The sequence below is a fragment of the Pinus tabuliformis genome, chromosome 7 (assembly GCF_031772625.1).
Source record: "Pinus tabuliformis cultivar Carrire ecotype Pingquan chromosome 7, CPIR1, whole genome shotgun sequence".
Classification (NCBI taxonomy): domain Eukaryota; kingdom Viridiplantae; phylum Streptophyta; class Pinopsida; order Pinales; family Pinaceae; genus Pinus; species Pinus tabuliformis.
The window spans coordinates 885580512-885600301 of NC_142293.1; the positions used below are offsets into that span (position 1 = coordinate 885580512).

Genomic DNA, 19790 nt, shown 5'->3' on the forward strand with positions numbered 1-19790 from the left:
TTAACTAACATACCTGCATGTCAAACATAAAATACCTATATGAGGATCTACTCTTACCCCAATGTCTATTGTTGCAACTTCACTTTAATTATTTGCATCTCCTACTCTATCTCAGCCAACACATTAGCATCATAAAATACCAATTACATCATGATAACCTAATTTCGTGTTAAGAAATGGCAACAAGAAATTCTAGTTTAATTTTTCCTTGAATTACATTGAGAATTAAAATCGAATTATATTCTCATAGAAACTTGTAAATAGTTAATTAAGTTTAATTAACTTAATTAGATTAATAATTTTGGGTTGGAAGTCTTTCTGAAGTCATGTATATGTTCTCCCTAAGTTTTATGGGTCCAGTATGAGTTTAAATTGAGTTGGAAATTAGATCACTCTGTTTACTGAGATAAGTTCAGTTAAATTAGTTCCAAACTATTTCAAGAACTAATAGAGAGTCAACAGTCAGTTGGTGCACTAGTGCATCCACAAGTCACTTTAGTTAATTGAAGATTCCTTCATTAGAAACTCATGCATGTTGATTCTGAGAAAGACCCAATTGGGACTAGAGTGCAGGGGCAAGGTACTATTAGTTGTATTATTTACTAGAGTGTAAATATCATGCATGCATCATAGATTGATCCTATGTTTGGATTGTGCAGTTTTGGAAGCATGAATTCCCTTTAAATACGAGCTATTCATCCTAGGAATTACACAAGAGATTAGGGGCTTGAAGAGCTGCAGAATTGGCTAAGTGTTGGCCAAGAGCTAGCTTGTGAGCTGGGAGAGTTGAACATACTTGTGCGGAATTGTTCTAGTGTGAACAAGATTTGTATCTTCACTCATATTTCTGATATATGCAATACAGATAGCAGGGTTTTAAGAAGCGATTTTCCCCAGATACATCTTGTGTTATGTGCCATTGATTTATCTTCTTCTTGTTCATATTGTTTTCATCAATCTATTGGCTTTCGCTGGTTGAAAGTAGAAGTACATTTTTGTCATGTGCTTTAGTAAATTGCATGAGCTTGTGAATCCACAGCACTTTCTACATGGTATCAAAGTTGAGAACAACATACAAGAGGAGATTTCGAAGTTTTAAGTTTTGGGTTACAGGTTAAATTCGAATTTGCAATACATACTTTAGGATCGGCAAATGGCGTTCTACGGTTTGTGGCTCGAGTACGCCTTGGAAGGCAGCTTGAATTTTATATCCTGGGGGGACAGAATGGAGGTTGTGATGGAGGATAATGGCTTGAAGGAATTCATTGATCAAGAAATTCCTAAGCCAACAGCTTCATATGCACAAAATTTGGTTGAATGGAAGTGTGTGGCGAAGGCGAAGCAGATAATCCTTGAGAGAGTTCGAGACCACATTATCTCGAGTCTCCATGGAAAGGAAACTCTGTATGTTATGTGGAAAGAATTGACGGACTTGTATCAGAACAGCAGTGACCCAAGGAAATTGGCACTGATGGACAAACTTTGAAAAATCAAAATGGAGAAAGGCGAGACTATTCCAAAATACTTGACCAAGTTCACTCAATGTAGTGATGAACTTCGAAGTGTTGGAATCACGGTTGTCGAGGATGATATGGTGAGTCTTGCTCTTCTAGGACTCCCGAAGAGTTTTCATAGTTATCAGGACTCTGTCAATGGTTGGGAGAAGTTATCGGATTAGGAACAACTATGGTCGGATTTGATGCGGGAGGTCATGAGGAACACCAGGGATGGCTCTTCATCAAAGACTGATGATGAAAATACATGTGCCTTAGAGATTAAGGCCAAGAAGTGGAAATGGAAAGCTTCCCATTCCAAATCAAATTCTTATCATGGAGGTAAGAAGAAAGACATGACGAAATTTGAGTGCTTTCATTGTCATGAGCTAGGCCATTTTGCTACAAATTTTCCACTCAAGAAGTCCAAGAAGAAGTCCTCTGGAGGAGTAGCAAGTGAGTCTTTGGCCTCTCAATTCGAATTGGACTTTTCCCTCATTGCAAGCATGGTGTCATCGATGATGGGAAGTGTATGGTACTTAGACAGTGGAGATTCATTCCACATGACTGGCGACAAAGAGTTATTCAGTGACCTATAGGAGAAATATCTCCATATGCATATCAAGATGGGTGACAACAAGAAGTATAATGTTACTGTATTGGGCACGATTACTTTTTAGAGGGAGCATGGGGCTCCACTCACCTTGGTATTCGTTGCCATGCTTGAGGATAGAGGCTATGATGTGATCTTCTCAAAAGGAAAGGTGTTCCTTCAACACATTGCCACTAGTCAACTAGCATCTATCATGTATGTAACCATAACATTAATAGACATGTACATAAACCTAATGTATATAACTCTAATGCATATAACAATCTGTTAGCTAACATACATGCATGTCAAACATAAAATACCTATATGAGGATCTGCTCTTACCCAGATGTTTATTGTTGCAACTTCACTTTAATTATCTGCATCTACTACTCTATCTAAGTCAACACATTAGGATCATAACATACCAATGTCATCATGATAACCTAATTTCATGTTGAGAAATGGCAACAAGAAATTCCAGTTTAATTTGTCCTTGAATTAAACTGAGAATTAAAATTGAATTCTATTCTCAAAGCAACTTGTAAATAGTTAATTAAGTTTAATTAACTTAATTATCTTAGGAATTTCGAGTTGAAAGTCTTTCCGAAGTCATGTATATGTTCTCCCTAAGTTTTAGGGGTCGAGTATGAGTTTAAATTGAGTTGGAAATTAGATCACTCAGTTTACTGAGTTAAGTTCAATTAAATTAGTTCCAAAAGGTTTGAGGAACTAATAGAGAGTTAATAGTCAATTGGTGCACTAGTGCACCCACAAGTGTCGCTCTAGTTAACATAAAATTCCCTCATCAGAAACCCATGCATGTCGATTCTGAGAAAGACCCAGTTGAGACAAGAGCGCAGGGATAGTGTACTATCAATTGTATTATGTACTGGAGTGTAAATATTATGGATGTATCAGAGATTGATCATATGTTTGGATTGCGCAGTTTTGGAAGCATGAATTCTCTTTAAATACGGGTTATTCATCCTAGGAATTATGCAAGAGAATAGGGGCTTGGAGAGCTTCAGAATTGGCTAAGTGTTGGCCAAAAGCTAGCTTGTGAGCTGAGAGGATTGAGCACACTTATGCGGAATTGTTCTAGTGAGAACAAGCTTTGTATCTTCACTCATATTTCTGATATATGCAATACAGATAGTGGGATTTTGAGCAGTGGATTTCCCCAAATACATCTTGTGTTATGTGCCATTGATTTATCTTCTTCTTGTTCATTTTGTTTTCATCAATCTATTGGCTTCTGCTGGTTGAAAGTAGAAGTACATTCTTGTCGTGTGCTTTAGTACATTGCATGAGCTCATGAATCTACAAGATTTTCTACATTGCATACATTGATCTCACAATGCATGTCTCACCAACCATACATGCATAATCATAACCATGGCAATGTATGCATAACAACATATAACAAATGCATATACAACCATACACTTATGACGACACATCCCACAACAACACCATCAACCTTCACATGGCGACATCACTACAACCATTCAACACCATGCAAATGCAACAAGCACATGAACTACAAGCATAAGGAACACATATGCAACTAACATGAATGCATGACCAACACACCACCCATCCAATCCAATGGGTGAACCATGCTTTGATACCACTCTAGTACACCCTCCTCCCACATCTACCCAAGTAACCGGGAAACCGAGGTAAACATGTGGTGAAAGGATACTATGATATGATTCAACCTCATAGGTGTCCTTAAGGAAGTGGAATCGACATAAACACATCAAACATACCTTCCACATTAGCAACAACACTCCCAGGAACCATCCCAACCACACAGGTATCATGCCCCTGGGTCCCACTAAGTTTTTAAGCTATTAAACCTCTGGACGCTTCGATGTTATGGAATGCCAACGTCTAGAGAGCTCTTGACGCTCCCACAAGCTTACATGCCTGTGTCCAGGGAATTTTCCCAACATACCTATGCCAGAGTCTGTGGAATCTGTTAAAAACGTGATGACAAGACTAATAAATCAAAAACTAACTCCAAAACTAAGCCTAACCATCCCCAACTAGGACTGACATTCTGTCAAACACTTGGCAGCAATGCAATCTACAGGTCTAGGATACAAGACAAAGCATGAATGACTGATACATCATATCAAACTTGACAAGGAGGATCACCACCCTCTCCCTTTAAGTGTTTTGACATCAATTAGTTCTTGCATCCATTATCCTTTCAATTACAAGTAAATACCTGAAACAATCATGACAATAACCAATCATATAACCATGCTTATTACCAACATTAAACCTTGAAAATAATAGCACCATAACAATCATTAAATCCACTTGTAAATAATTACAAAAGCAAGAGAACTTAGATTTTATTAAACATAGGCAGATCCGACCAAGTTCGAGACTTCCACGTACCACCTGACTGTACACATGGTTGAACCAAATCTTTCTTTAAGCCAGTCACCCCCGTGCCATATTCCAAACATGAATGTGGCATCTCATGGATAAACCAATCCAAAAACAACCAAAGGAATCCAAAGGTTAAACCACCTCCACCGTCACCAAACCATGATCACACCAAAACCGGTGCTCTGATCACAAAATCGAATCAAACTTGGAATGCCATCCGAAATCCATCACTATCCTTAAGGAATTTTTCGTCTCCTTGTCTCTCAGAATTTACCGCAATCCAATCTCGAATCATTAGGCCCTAAAATGAGACACCTCCCTCAAACTTTACTTTGTATCCCGCCAAAATTGGTCAAGGAATTCCTAGGCCTTTGGGAATGAACGTTGAGACCACCTCCACCCCAGATTCCGAAATCCATCCAATAATTCCAAAGCTCAAAACTGAGATCAACATCCAAACACGCCATGGCATCTATAAAAAGGCAAGGCTAGTTTGAAAACCATTGTCATAACCTAGCAAAACCATACCATCGATAGCAAGAGAACCATACACCAACATGCAAAGCCATGCATATCAAAACTAGCTAGGAAATCACATGTATAATATGTTACCTGCAAGTATTCCTACTGAAGTTGCTTGATCCTACTCTTCCTTGTCTGATCCTTGTTTTCCTTCCTTTCCCTTTGTTTTTCCTTCCTTGCTCCAAAGCTAGAGTGCTCCAATAAAATTTTAAGTGTCCAAGAGTGAGAGAGAGAGAGAGAGAGAATAATGAGAAAGCTCCAAAACTGAACTGGCCAAGCTTACACTGACCAAGTCTGCCAACTAATCCTTAGAATCCTTTTTATCATTGAGGCCTCTATTTTCTTCAATTTCCATTATTTTCCTTCATTTTCCTCCTCACATGCAACTTGTGACATTTCACCTTACTTTTCTCCTAATTTCCTTTATTTTCATAAATAAATGTGCCAAAATGACTTTTTGCATTTTTAATGCCTTTGTCAATTTCCTTAGCCATAAACACATCCAGTGATGCCCACTAGGATATATTTTCCCAACATTCAACTTGGAATAAGTGTCCCTTAACCGTGGTCTTATTTAGCCTTTATTAACTTTTATTACATGGAATTTTCACCAAGGTTGTTACACGTTCAACAAGGAAATTGCAAGGTAGTGGAGTATTAGCAACCCCACTTCAATCATTGCCAATGGAGAAACTGGATCCTAAAATACCAAAAACCACAACAAATGAGATCCAAAGCAACTCATTGCCTCTAGGAAAACTACAACAAAAATTGCCTTGCTACCAAAAAATTCCATTTGGATAAAGATCTAAAGCTTAAAATTATGGCCAAAAGTAGCAATATTCTTATGGCATAGGAAAAAATTGACATTGGACAAACTTCAATCAAGGGAATATATTGGTCCCTCAATTTGTCACCTTTGGACAAGAAAAAGAAACCTCCAATCATTTATCCACTTCATATTCTTTCACCAACATCTTGTGGGAGAAAGCAACATTAATCTTTCGACATTCTAACAAGGTCTGTTACAATGTAATTGAAATAGTCTCAAATTAAAGAAATCCAGCATCCAAACACATCATAATAAACAAAGTGTGGCAACTTCTTTCAAGTTTCATGATATGGGAAATCTAAAAAGAATGAAATAGAAGAATCTTTAAAGGGAGTGAGAATACTCCATACTAGATATGGGGAAAATTTAATTGTCAAAATGTCAAGGAAACCATACTATCAAAAATTTGGTCTTGCCAAGATAGGAAAAACAATTAACAAGAGTCATAAATGCTTGAAGACCTAGGCATAATCCATTCAAGCATAATCAACACATTACATAAAACTTTAGTCTCAATTCTCAAGTCTAGACTCCTAGAGCCTGCCTACCCTAGATTCCTTCAAATTAAAATTTGATGGTGCCTCCAAAGATAACCCAAGTTCAACTAGTTATAGAGGACTGTTCAGAGGAAATAAAGGTGAAATCCTTCATATATATGATGACTCTCTAAGATATGACTCCAACAACTCAACAAAACCTTTTATGTTAAAGCAAGGATTGATTATTACCAAACAAAATTCCTAAAGCAACACTGTGGTAGAAGGGGACTATATATTGATGATCGTCATGATCAAGAAAAATCTCAATTGCATACATTTGTCCAAGGTCTCTAATTGATGGAAAATGGAATTTGGATTGGAAAGAATTCACATGCTCCTTGGAGATATTCCTATGGTTACTACCTCTCATGTAATAAGAAATGTAAATCAATGTGTAGATAGATAAGCTAATGAAGGTGGTTTGATGGGAGAAAGCTAGTTAGAAACCTCTTGTATATAATTCAATCAAAAACCCTTCAAATCATGTTCTATGGATATAGATGAGAGGGAATTACACCCCACCACCCAAGATGGCTAGTGAAAGATAGCAATACTAATTGGAATGGAACATCATGAGGTCAGACACCTAGGAAAGTGGGATCATATCACCTAGAAATCAATTTGATTTGTGCATGGTTTATGCATCACCATCATAATAAGATGAGTTAAAGGGGATAATCAGTGTAGTAGTAAGGGGAAGGAAGATTGCAAGTCCATCAAGCAAACAAGTACTCTTAGATGGTGTTGAGAGCTAGTTATATCATGAGATTTGTGGGGGTTTTGAGCATTAGTACTCCATCTAGGCATGTTATATTTTCATGAATTAATTGAGTCCTCCTTGTTAGTTCTTTCCTTTCTTGTATTATACTTTGTGATTGGTTAATGGCATTATATGTGTCTATTTTCATTTTCCCTAGAAGCCTCTCACTATTTCTTTCCATTTCAATCTATTCTTTAGTAATTCTTCTCTAATTATGTTTCTAGCTCTAGACTCCTCCCTCCTCTGTCTTGGCTACTCTCACTTCAACGCTATCTCATTCTCAACTTTATTTTGGCTCTTTGTGTCTACCTTTACAATTTCTTCTAATCCCTGTAAGTGGACTCTATCTTTGTGAAACAACTTCCTTTTTTAATTATATTATGAATCCTAAGCTCAATTTGCAATTCAAGAGCTCTTGGATTTTTCATTTATAGTTATCTCTTGAGGCCTCTTGTATTTTATGTCCAAGACTTTCTCTCAACTTCACTTTTAGGGTTTATTAGGCTCATCGAGATCATTTTGAATATGGTTATAGTACACTCACTCTCCATTTTTCCCCTATCTTCGTAGCACACTCCAAGCTTGAGTGCCTTCTCCCTGCCTACACCTATAGCTACCTCAACATTGTCTTGATTAGTGATGTGGCAAGAGGTAGGGGAACTCACATAAGAGCTTGTCGTATTGGAGTTTGTCCCTCCTCTTCTTTGGCACAAATGGCAACTGAAAACTTAACAAGGGTCTATCAAACCCACACTCCACTAACAATTCAATAAAGACCGAGAATGCATAAGGGAGGCAAGAATTGAATAAACATTTGTCTCAACTAAATAGGTTTTGGAGAAAATGGCAACTAGATTCCTAATATAATTACAACTAGGGCCAAGAAAACAAAATATAAGCAAATTGTAAATATTTACTGGCAACTTAAAACCATAATTACTAGGGTGTTGGTTGAAAGATAGAAAGAACAAAAGATATTTCTTTGTCTAGATGAGACTCAAAAACATGTTAGGAAGTTGAATGCAAAAGTGATAAGGCTGGTCAAAGCATTGGTAGACATGGAATTCTTAGCCTTTGATAAAGACAACATTCCACCTATCGCCATTGAGGAGGGTACTCCTAACTAGCTATTAAGATGGAAAAATTAGCTTTGTATATTCAACAATTTTTTAGCTTTATATTTGCATAGAGCAAGCAATATAGTAGGCAATCTAAATGATAGGGTTATTTATTAGCAATATCTAGGTAGTTTTTATTTTACTTTCAAACATTCTATATGGATCAAAACCATTTTAATTTGTGATTGGTTTGGTTTGGTTTCCTAGAAGCAAAGCAATTCACACAATGGACACATTATGCAACTCTTTTTTAATGTGATTCAATATAACTTTCCTATCTAAATATAATGGGTAAAAAAACAAAGAGATTTAGGAATTTTCATTGGAAAAGGGATAAAACTAATTTCAAGTGTAGTTACTTACTAGAAACATAATTTAATTATACTTCCAATGAGTGCCTACGCTTGAAATTTGAATAAACCTATGAGGAGATAAGTCAAAATTTGTGATTTAAAAGGTCATCTTCTTCCTTTTGCCCCAAAAATATTTACCCTTATGGTTGGCATCATCGTCTTGAATCTTATTAGTTCTTTTAGAATTTATTTTGATAGTACATTTTTTATTTTGCATCCAATTTTTTGCCTTTAAACTTCCCTCGTGGTGTTAATTATGCTTCCAATGAGTGCCTACACTTGAAATTTGAATAAACCTATAAAGAAACAAGTCAAAATTGTGATTTAATAGGTAGTCTTCTTCCTCTTGCTCCAAAAATATTTACCCTTATGGTTGGCATCATCATCTTGAATCTTATTAGTTCTTTTAAAATTTATGTTGATGGTACATTTTTTTATTTTGCATCCTATTTTTTGCCTTGAAACTTCCCTCATGGTGTTAGACTTGCAACTAATCCACTTCTTAAGTTTATCTATCATTAAATGTTTAGTTTACATGTTTACATAGTGGTATTATACAAATCCTATGAGGTTTAAGCATCCATATTTGATGGTTTTTTAAAGCATATCTTCATCAAGATTTAGTGTAGGAGTTTCAAAATGAAGACTTGGAAATTATACAAGTTCTTAGGCTACCTTGTATGTATTATTGTTCAGACTTATGCTTGAATGGGGGATTGTTAACTTGTTATTAACTATACAATTATAAAATCCTACACAATCTTATGTATTCCACATTATGGGATATCAATTTTATCCTATGCATGTATTATATTCTATTTTCCTCTTTTTCACTCTTATTGAGGCACTAGTGTGAGGAAACTTAGTTTATGATGTTGTTTCAAGCATGTACACTATAGAATTGTATGATTGGAATGAATATTGAATACAATGGAATAAACCTATGTATGGTATTCTCAATATGTTTAATGGAGTATGGTTAAAGAATTAACTAAAAATAATAATCAAATAAAAAAATAGTTAAATAAATCATAATAAAAATAATAACAAGGAATGTCTCATTTCATATTTTAAAAGCAAAGATGAAAAAAAAAAACAAAAACAAAAACAAAAAACACTCTCCCCCCATCAAAATGAAAAAAGGAAATGATCCAACTCTATACCTTCCGAAACATAATCTTACTGCTTTGTGATTACAAGAACAAATTTTAACAAATTGCTTACACAAAATAATACAAAAACATAGCATAATCAAGGATTATTCAAAGAGCACCCCTCACTAATACCAAGGGAGAAGATTGTCAGGAACTAGAGTTTATTTCTTTACAATATTTTCTACTTCTTTCTAACAAAGGGGACAAAGATGAGGGGGAATTGTTGTCATCCTTATTAACCCCTATTTTTATAAGTGAATCATCATTTTCTAGATCCAAGGCCTTATCTTGTGAGACTTTCAAAGGACCAAAAACATGAATTACATCTACTTTTGGAGGACTTGATTTCTAACTAAACTAAAGCTAAGGAGTTCATTTCCCTCTAAAGGTGGCATTGGGGTTGTAATCACCCAAAGTTAACTACACATTTCCAGTTCCTAAAACTTCCATAGTACACAAACATCAAGAGCTCAAACTTCCTCATTGATACCTTTAACCACTTGTTCCATTTCTAGTTGATGACAAAGCAACTTAGCTTCCATGAAGAACTAGAATGACATCCTCTACCTTTTAAGCATATATTCAAGCTTTTTAATGGAAACTAGCAAAGCATAAGAAGCATCCAAAAAAATGTCCAACATAAGGTTGTCATCAACACTATCCAAAGAGACAAAGGAATTTGCAATTGCATACCATAAATTGGAAACCCAACAATATAACTCATTGAGAATGAATCACCACCTCCATAACCAAGTTGAGGCAAGAACATAGTGATAGTGTGAGGAGAGAAATTCAATATATAAACATAGCCCCAATCATTCCAAAAGTCAAAATTCAACAATAAATCTAAATCCATTACCCAAAGATCAATCAAATAGAGAATAGAGAATTGACATGGGAGGAATGACATCAAATGACTTCCTTAACTCCATTCTTCTACTCAAGGTCCTAGACTCTAGGACAATCCAACATGGATCCCACCTAAGTGATATTAAATAGAAAAGGCATCACTAACTTGAATCAAATGAACAAACCTACCACTTATGAGCCCAATTAAGGAGAATAAGGAATCCTAAATGGACATGGCCAAAAAGAGGCAAATTGCCAAAGGCTAATATGCATTATTTTCTAAGAACATGCCACTTTGAAGGGAATTGACCTACTTTTTGTAAAATTATTTTTATTTTCAAATGCCAACTTTTATGTTGCCACAAAAATAGCAAAGAACAATATATTACCACAAGAACGGTAAAAAACCATAATAACCCCTTTCTTTTTAAAAAAAGATTTATCCAAAAATATAAAAAAAAAAAAAAAAAAAAAACAAAACAAAACAAAACAAAACAAAACAAAAAACAAAAAACAAACCAACAAAAAAAACAAACAAACACAAAACTCTTCATCCAAAACAAAGTTCCAACTTAATATACTATTGAGAAAAACCTTTCCATGGAACTAATATAATTAAGTAACCAAACTTTACCACCAATTAAGACCCTATCAAATGACAAATATAAATATATTGAGCTCCTTTTTTAGAGAGCACGGCAATGGATATCAATGGGAGCAGATTTAAACCATCAACCAATAACATAAATAATGATTATCCAAATTGAAACTTTTTTATCTCTAAAAATTTCAGACAGCAAAGCAATAGATATCAATGCGAGCAGATTTAACCATCTTTGTCCAAAGAAACTTCAATCAAATCCAACCAAACACTATAAACAAAAATCATCTGGTTCTGCAGGAGGTAATTAAAATAGCCAGCCACAGTACACTGTGTAGTAACCTAAAATAAAAACAAAGCCAACTTTAATACTTAATTTGGCAAACTACCACAAGAAGCATATCATTCAACTTCCAGAATGAAAAGTGGCATTTACACTGTCAACATGAGTCAATTATAAATAACTGGCGTTGATGCTCAATTACTTCCATCAAAAAATAAAAAATAAAAAACCGGCCTCACCATGAAGGTTTGACACATGCAAAGAACAACTGCGAAAATTGGCATGTGCATACAATGGGATGAATAAAAATCAAAACACATAGCGCGCCGATGAACAAACCTAAGAAAGACAAGAAATTACAGAAATATTAAGCCCTCTCTCCACGAATGCGGCGAGCCAGCTGAATATCTTTGGGCATAATAGTGACCCTCTTAGCATGTATGGCGCACAGGTTAGTGTCCTCGAAGAGGCCCACGAGATATGCCTCCGCCGCTTCTTGCAGAGCCGCGACGGCAGAGGACTGGAACCTCAGATCCGTCTTGAAGTCCTGAGCAATTTCTCTCACGAGACGCTGGAAGGGCAGCTTCCTTATTAAAAGCTCCGTGCTCTTCTGATATTTTCGGATCTCACGGAGGGCAACAGTACCCGGCCTGAATCTGTGAGGCTTCTTCACTCCGCCCGTCGCCGGTGCAGATTTCCTCGCAGCCTTGGTTGCGAGCTGTTTCCTCGGCGCCTTCCCACCGGTGGATTTACGGGCAGTCTGCTTCGTTCGGGCCATCTTTTACCCTTTCCTCTCTTCTCTTATGTTCTACGGTTTCTTTTGAATCAAGAATATTTGACACACACGCGCTGACAGCCACTCTCTTTTCCCCGTTTCCCCTTTTATACCAAACTTCTTCTCCACTTTTTCAAAATTTTCATTTCGCGCCCTTTTCAACAAATCGTGGCCGACCGATTTTCCATCCTAATTGACGACTCCTATTCCTCCACCTCACCCATCACACGGCTTTAGATCCCCGTCTTTACATGTTAGCACAATTTCCTCCAAAGTTATGCAATTCGGGTTTCGGGTGATATTCACTACATTGTAACTCTATGCAAGTTTGTGTAAAGCTCTTTAAAAGATAAAATGGTTAAAAGAATAGGTGTTCATTATTAAGATAAAGATGGAGAGTGAGATCATTAAATACTTAGAGTATAGATGAAATAGTAAATCATATTGAACATTTTACCATTATATCTCTACTATAAGTATTTGATATGTTGATCTTACTTTTCATCTTTGTCTTGATGATGAACAAGCTCATTAAAAGACAAAATGGTTAAAAGAATAGGTGTTTATCATCAAGACAAAGATGGAGAGCGAGATCATCAAATGAAATACTTATAGTTGAGACGCAACGGTAAATCACATTGAACATTTATCATTGCATCTCTACTATAAGTATTTGATATGTTGATCTCGCTCTCCATCTTTATCTTGATGATGAACCTCAGGCGGGGTTCGCAACGCATCGGCCCTATATTATCAATGTGATTTATCCAGAAGAGTTTTGCTTAAATCATGAATCACAGAAGCCTCCAATCTGAGAATAGGTGTTATATGATTTTGTTTGCACCATGGTGTTAACAATGTGGATTATGTACTCCCATGTAAGTGAGACTTGTGTTTTAGGTAAAATACCCATAACTATTCACCACATGGGAAAACTTGTTTTTGGCTTCTAATTTGGTTTCAAAGAGGCTTACTACTTGGAGAAAAGAAGCTTTCTATTTGAGTTTGAGGTGCTAACTTTAGTCAAAAATTAATGTATTTTTCAAGACGCTTACTATGGGAGGGTTTTTACTATTGGTTTCAAGAGGCTTGCTACTTGGAAAAAAGAAGCTTTCTATTTGAGTTTGAGGTGCTAACTTTGGCCAAAATTAATGTAGGTTTCAAGAGGTTTGTTATTGGAAAAAAGAAACCTTCTATTTGAGTTTGAGGTGCTAACTTTGGTCAAAAATAAATGTAGAGTGAAGTACATGTATTACTGATAAGTTTATGTTTAGTTAGTGAAGGATTTTGATCTACCTCACTTTTAGTCTTATCACTTCTAGCCTTTTTTGTAGTCTTCTTGTTAAGTGTAAGAGGATTGAAGGCTAGGCTTGAAAATAAGATTATACGGTAAGAGATCAAAAACATTTTCAAGATTTTTTTTGTTAAGCAAAGGATTCCATAAATATTATGTTTGAGCAAAACTTTTGAGCTTCCTTTTTACCCATAATCCAAAAATATTCCATTTGCCACATAATGACTGGCTTTGAATATGCATTCAAATGATGCTTGACTTTTACTACTCACTTTGTCTCTCACACAATTCCTAATTAACTTTATAAAAATCAATTCCTTCCATATGCATTAACCCAAAGGAAACTCTTAAAAGCCATTTCCAATCTCATATTAGGTTTCCTAGAAAGTACCTCACACAATGAATTATGTGTGTGAGTGGCAATGAATAGCTTGATGAAGATATGAAACTTGGTTAATAAAGCCAAAGACTTTCTTATCCATTTATCTATCATTTATATAATGTATCCAAGCTTTCCATTGTCTCTTTCCACAAAAATTGTGTCCACAAAGTGATAAGGAAATAATCATTTACAACCAATTCACCATTTGCTTCACTTCATGTTCTAAAGGTGTAATATCTTTGATGAGAACCACCCATGGCCTCATATACTTAGTTCTCTATATTAAGTGCTTAAATACTTATAGATCTTTGTAGTGCCCTACTTATAGACAAAGTAGATATCTAGAAACATATTCAATCTATGTTGTTAGTAGAAAAGTGGAATTGTGATCAGGTTTTATCAAGAACTTTTTGCACAACATGTACTTAATAGTTAAAAGCATCATCCAACTCTTCGACATTCCAGACATATTTTCTAATCGATTTTTCCCAAATCCTAGCAGGGATTTGTTGGAGTCGTAAGTTTCAGTTATATAATTGCATAGACTAAGTGCCTCGAGGGTTTTTCAATGCATTGAATCCAATTTTTGTTTACAAGATTGGTTATGGTATATTCATTCAAAAAGGAAGGGGAGATATATTATGAAGTACATAGTGTTTGAACATATCAAGAAGGAGGAATTAACAAAATTCCTTGATCCTTTTTTTCCTGCTTTTACATGGAAATCATAACTACCTAGTCTTCCTACTACATTCAACTTGTAAATTCTAACAAACTGCTGAATAAGAATTCTACATTTACTATTCATGTAACCACTGATAGATTCAATACGCTAAGGAAGAAGGTGCATTATGATAATGAGAGAAACAAGTCCTGATAATTTCTGAAACTATCTGATTCTTTCAATCTTTGTTGATGGATTTCTCCTTGTTCTGCTGGTACCTGCTGTTGAGATCCTCAAGTTTGAATTTTCTCCAGATTTCCTACCCACCATGTCTTGCAAATATTGGAGGGCATTCTCGATGTGAGCACAATGATTATTTAGTTGTTCAAAGGATTTCTTGTGCTCATTGCATTGGTGATTGAGAAACCCAAGTTTGGTTCTGCATTTTTCCTTCCATTGGTTATGCATAGCCCAAATTTGTACCAAAACTACTTTGAGAGCCTTGCAATGAGGGTAACACTAGATTGGATCCCTGGAGAAAGGAACAAGGATTTAGAATGATCAAGATAGAAGGATGGAGGTGGAGAAGAAAGGGCGCAGCAGAGGAACAAGGGGAGAAAAAAGGGGGTGCATGCAGAGAAGCAGAGGGAGGGGGAAGTATTGTTGCAGAAAGGAGATATAAGACAGCACACATAAGCATATAAGAAAGGAACAAAGAGCGGCACAAAGAGAAGAAGAAGGTGAGGGGAATATAAAGAGATGATATGCCTGCTGAGGAACCCATGAATCATGTGAATCATCATGCCTTTGATTTTGAAATGTGTAGCAGTCAGAGGGAGAAAATTTGAGGTGGGTCTCATATATGCTTTGAACATGGAGCTTTGATTAAGGGAGGATACGAAGAGATATTGACATTTACAAGCCTTGGGAAGGAGGAGACAGGATATGAAAATTTCTAAGATCGAATTGTACATTTGAGGAGAAAGATTTAAGGGATAAATTTTGTGAAGATTTCTTGATTTCTTCAGGCCTCTCCTTGAGGTCTGACACAAGCTTTGTTTGCATATACGTCAGCTATCTTGTTGTTTTCTCTGAGGACGTGGAAGAAAGAGAGATCTCCTAGATTTTTTAAGTAGTGACGGATTCTGGTGATTATTTGGCCAATCTCATAATTTTTTAGCTTCGAGTTCATGAGCATCTGCTGAATAAGGATAGCAGAATCCCTGATTATGATTAGCTTCATATAGTTTTCGTTGCTCAAGATTTGGGAACCCATAAAAAAACCATAAGCCTCTACCTTATTGTTTGAATCAATGCCTAAGCCCCACTCAAAATAATTTGAGTTTGATCTCAAATGGTCAATTATAATACCCCTAGCTCGTGCCTTACTGGGATTTGACTTGGAGGCTCCATCGAAGAAAAGACATCTTGATATATTTTAGCCAAACTGATAAATCCCTTTTAGAAAAATGGATCTTCCAATTATCAGATCTAAGAGGAGTTGATCTAGGGATACGAGCCATAATTGAAGGTCGATCTAGCACGAATTTGATCTAATTTTTTTCTTCATGTTGAAGGAGGTTGTCATCCATTTTTTATCCCTTTTGCAAGAATGAATTTTGATGCCAAGATCCAAGTTTTGGTAAGAATTTTTCAAACTTCTGGCTTTGCGTTTTGAAAGATGAACTTGTTTCTTGCTAGCCAAATCTATTAGCATAAGAATGAAGGGAGACAAGTCCAAAATATATTTAACATATTCTTTTTTTTTAGGGATTAGGGATGGTTGGAATTCCACTTAGCAAAAAACTTCGATAAACTGAGACTTGAGTTGGTATGGACCTCAAGAGGATTGAGCAAGGTTTTCCAACAATCAGAAGAGAATTTAGAGTTGATGAAAATATGATATATAGTTTCTTTTGCTCTAAAGCATAGAGGATAGATGGAGGGGCCATTTATACATATTTCCCTGAGATTATATGCAGTGAGAATTTTCCCTTTAAGCATGGTCCAAATAAAGACTTTAATTTAATGTAGACTCTCAATCTTTCAGACTAGTTTCCAGATAGGCCAATCAGGCGGTTGATGGTCTTCTTGAAGCTTTCCATATCTAGAATTGACTAAATAGTCCCCACCTGTTGGATTCCAATTGAATTTATCTTATTGTCGGATTCTAATAGGGGTTGCTCCCATTAGATGGAGGAGAATCAAATCCCATTAATAACGAAGCTCGGGGGGGAAGATGGGGGGTTCCAACTATCCCATGAATTGTCTTGTTGATTCTAAGAGGAAATATGTTCTAGAGTTGAGATACCGTTGTTTATAATCTAGGTCTTGAGAGGGAGAATACCTTGTATTTCATAGAGAGAGAGGTATTTCACATGATGTTGTCACTCCATGTATTTATGTCCTTCCCTCCCCCGGGAATCCTAGAGGTATTATTTTTTACTAAGGGCAGTGATTTTTTTCATAGTTTCCAGATTTGTGAACAATGTCTAGTTTGCAATTTTGAGGTGAGGAGATATTGTCGAGAAGAGTTTAGATATTTTCTCTCTAGCACATGTTTTCACCAAATAGTCTCACATGTGACAAACCTCCACACAATTTTTTGTCCTAAAGTAGTGTTAGTTAATCCTGGGATTTAGATAGATGTTCCTCCCTTCTCATAAGGGGCAGTTGCTTGTTTCCAGTTGACCAAATTGAATTTCTTAGACTCAGTTTTTCCTCCATGCCATAAGAAGTTCCATATGATTAATTCTATCTACTTTTGAATTCCAACAGGACCTTGGGTGACTATAAATTGATATAAAGGGAGGGATGATAGGATAGATTTGATCAAGTTTATCCTCCCAGCTAAGTTAAGCCATTGCATTCCTTAGTTCTGAATTTTCTTCTTCATTTTGTCTATTGTAGTATACCATATATGTTATAGCTCTAATACCACTTGTTATAGCTCTGATACCACTTGTTATAGATCTAACCCGGAAATACTATAGATCTGATATGAAAATATAAGATAATGCAAATAAACCCAGAAATAATATGAAATGATTCTTTATTGATCAAACCCTTAAGGTAGGGCAACACCATACATTCACTCCTTAAGGAAGGAGAACACTCCACAAGCCATATGCATGTTCATACAATATTCCCTCACAATTCCTTCACACTCCCCTTGACACGGAGTCTCTAGCCTCTATATAGGCCTCATACATACAATACCATGGGTCATTACCATGGTTCCCTCATACCATCAACTAATACCATGGGCCCATTACATTATTACTAACTACTTGTGGTCCCTTACATGATATGGGTTAACCACTTTATTTATTACTATGGCCCATCTCATTATTACATTATTACCTTGGGTACCTCCCTTAGTACCCCATATTATCCCCCCTAGGTATATAACAATATATCGGCCTTCAAGTTGTCTTTTGAAATTGACAAGCCTAAGTGTTTGAAGTGAGTCCAATTTGATTTGAATGGAACTCTGAAGATTTGAGAGATATGTTGTAGACTTCTAGTTGGATTGTTCCATCCATATATGTTATTATTTGCATTATTTAGAATACCTCCTTAGGCTTCCATAAATTGATCCAATATGACTTTGAATATTCTAGCAAGAATACATGAAGCTCCCTCCATGAAAAAGGTATCATCGAAAAATTGAGAATGATTCATGCTCTTAACTCCTCTGTTGAATTGGATCCTAATGATAAAGCCACTATGTATGTTATTCTCAAGATTCCTACTCAGCGAATCAACCATTATGATGTAGAGGAAGGGAGATAAAGGGAAACCTTGCTTGAGACCAATAGAGCTTTGAAAAAAACTCCCCGGGCTTCCATTGATTAAAGGGGAAATCCAGGGACCTTGGAAACAAGATTTTATAATGTCAATGAAATCAGTGGCAAACCCAAACTTTTGCACGACATATATAAGGAAGGAGTGACTAACTCTATCAAATGCATTGGCCATGTCAAGTTTCAAAATGAAGCCTTGCTCTTTTCTGGATAGGCTAGAATTGGTTTCTTCTTGGACAAGCAAAATATTGTCAACTGTATGTCTACTGGGAACAAATCCACCTTGTTTTCAAAGATCAAGATGGGAAGAAGGTTTTTGAGTCTATTTGTTAAAATCTTAGATATAATCTTCTAGGATGAATTACACAAGGATATAGGTCTGAAAGGATGGAAAGAGGAAGGTCTGGATTCTTTAGGGATAAAGGCCAAGAAGGTGGAGTTGGTATTTCCTCCTATTTTTCTTTTTCAGAAAACCCAGCAAGTCATTTTCAAGAGATATTTTTTATGAGCATCCAAAACGAGTGAAGATTCAAAATTGCAAATTGAAGTTACTCTTCCTCTACTTGCTTAGAAAGAGTAGCATTAACCACATCTCAGACTAAGTTTGGGATGTGACTGAAGTCGTCATAGTTGGAATTCCCTTCATTATTAGAAAGTATCCTCTTGAAGTGTTGATGTGCTTCCTCTTTGATTTCCTCTTGCCCTTTGATTTTAACATTCCCTTCGCCAATAATGGTATAAATACAATTTTTAACACTTCTAATTTTATTATGAAATAAAGTTGTGTTCTTGTATCCGGCCTGTAACCATAAATTCCTAGATTTAAATCTCTAGGTTTCTTCCTCTTTCCGTTGGTCATGTATACTTCCCAGTAGATTTATTTTTCTTCCATTTACATCTCTTTTGCAGCCTCTCATTCTTCCATACTCTTTTGGACATGATCTAGCTCCAATTGTAACTCAACTTTCTTTTGTGTTGGATCTTTATAGTGTAGTGTGACCTACTCCTTTAATGAGAATTTCATATCGCATATCCTTACTCAGTAGATGTTTCCCTTTTAAACTGATGTGTGATGAGACTTGTCCTATATGACTTATTCCTTTGATCTTCCAATGAGGTCACCAAGAGCTATATCCTTCAAAGTTGATGACCATAGATTTTGTTCCAGTGGTCCTTCATGTTTTCCTATGGTGATATCACGAGCTCTTGCTTCTAATGCTTCTTTTCCTTGGACTTCCTTCTTTCAACTTCCTCCACTTCTATGGTGAAATGGATTTCTTCTCTACCATTTTTGTTATTGTCCTTCTTATGCTAAGGACAGTCTTTCCTGCAATGTTCATAGTCTTTGCATTCTAGATCAATGA

The 19790-nt window shown here is 36.0% G+C and overlaps 1 protein-coding gene across 1 annotated transcript; it reads right to left on the reverse strand.

The window, feature by feature from the left end:
• Positions 1 to 11560: 11560 nt before the first annotated feature.
• Positions 11561 to 12357, reverse strand: LOC149250443 (histone H3.2). The gene has a single exon (XM_089456438.1). It carries the CDS (start codon positions 12281 to 12283, stop codon positions 11873 to 11875), a length of 411 nt encoding a protein of 136 aa, XP_089312564.1. The 5' UTR covers positions 12284 to 12357; the 3' UTR covers positions 11561 to 11872.
• Positions 12358 to 19790: the final 7433 nt, after the last annotated feature.

Coding starts and splice junctions, on each gene's coding strand:
- LOC149250443 (XM_089456438.1), bottom strand. CDS start 12,283: ATGGCCCGAACGAAGCAGACTGCCCGTAAATCCACCGGTGGGAAGGCG.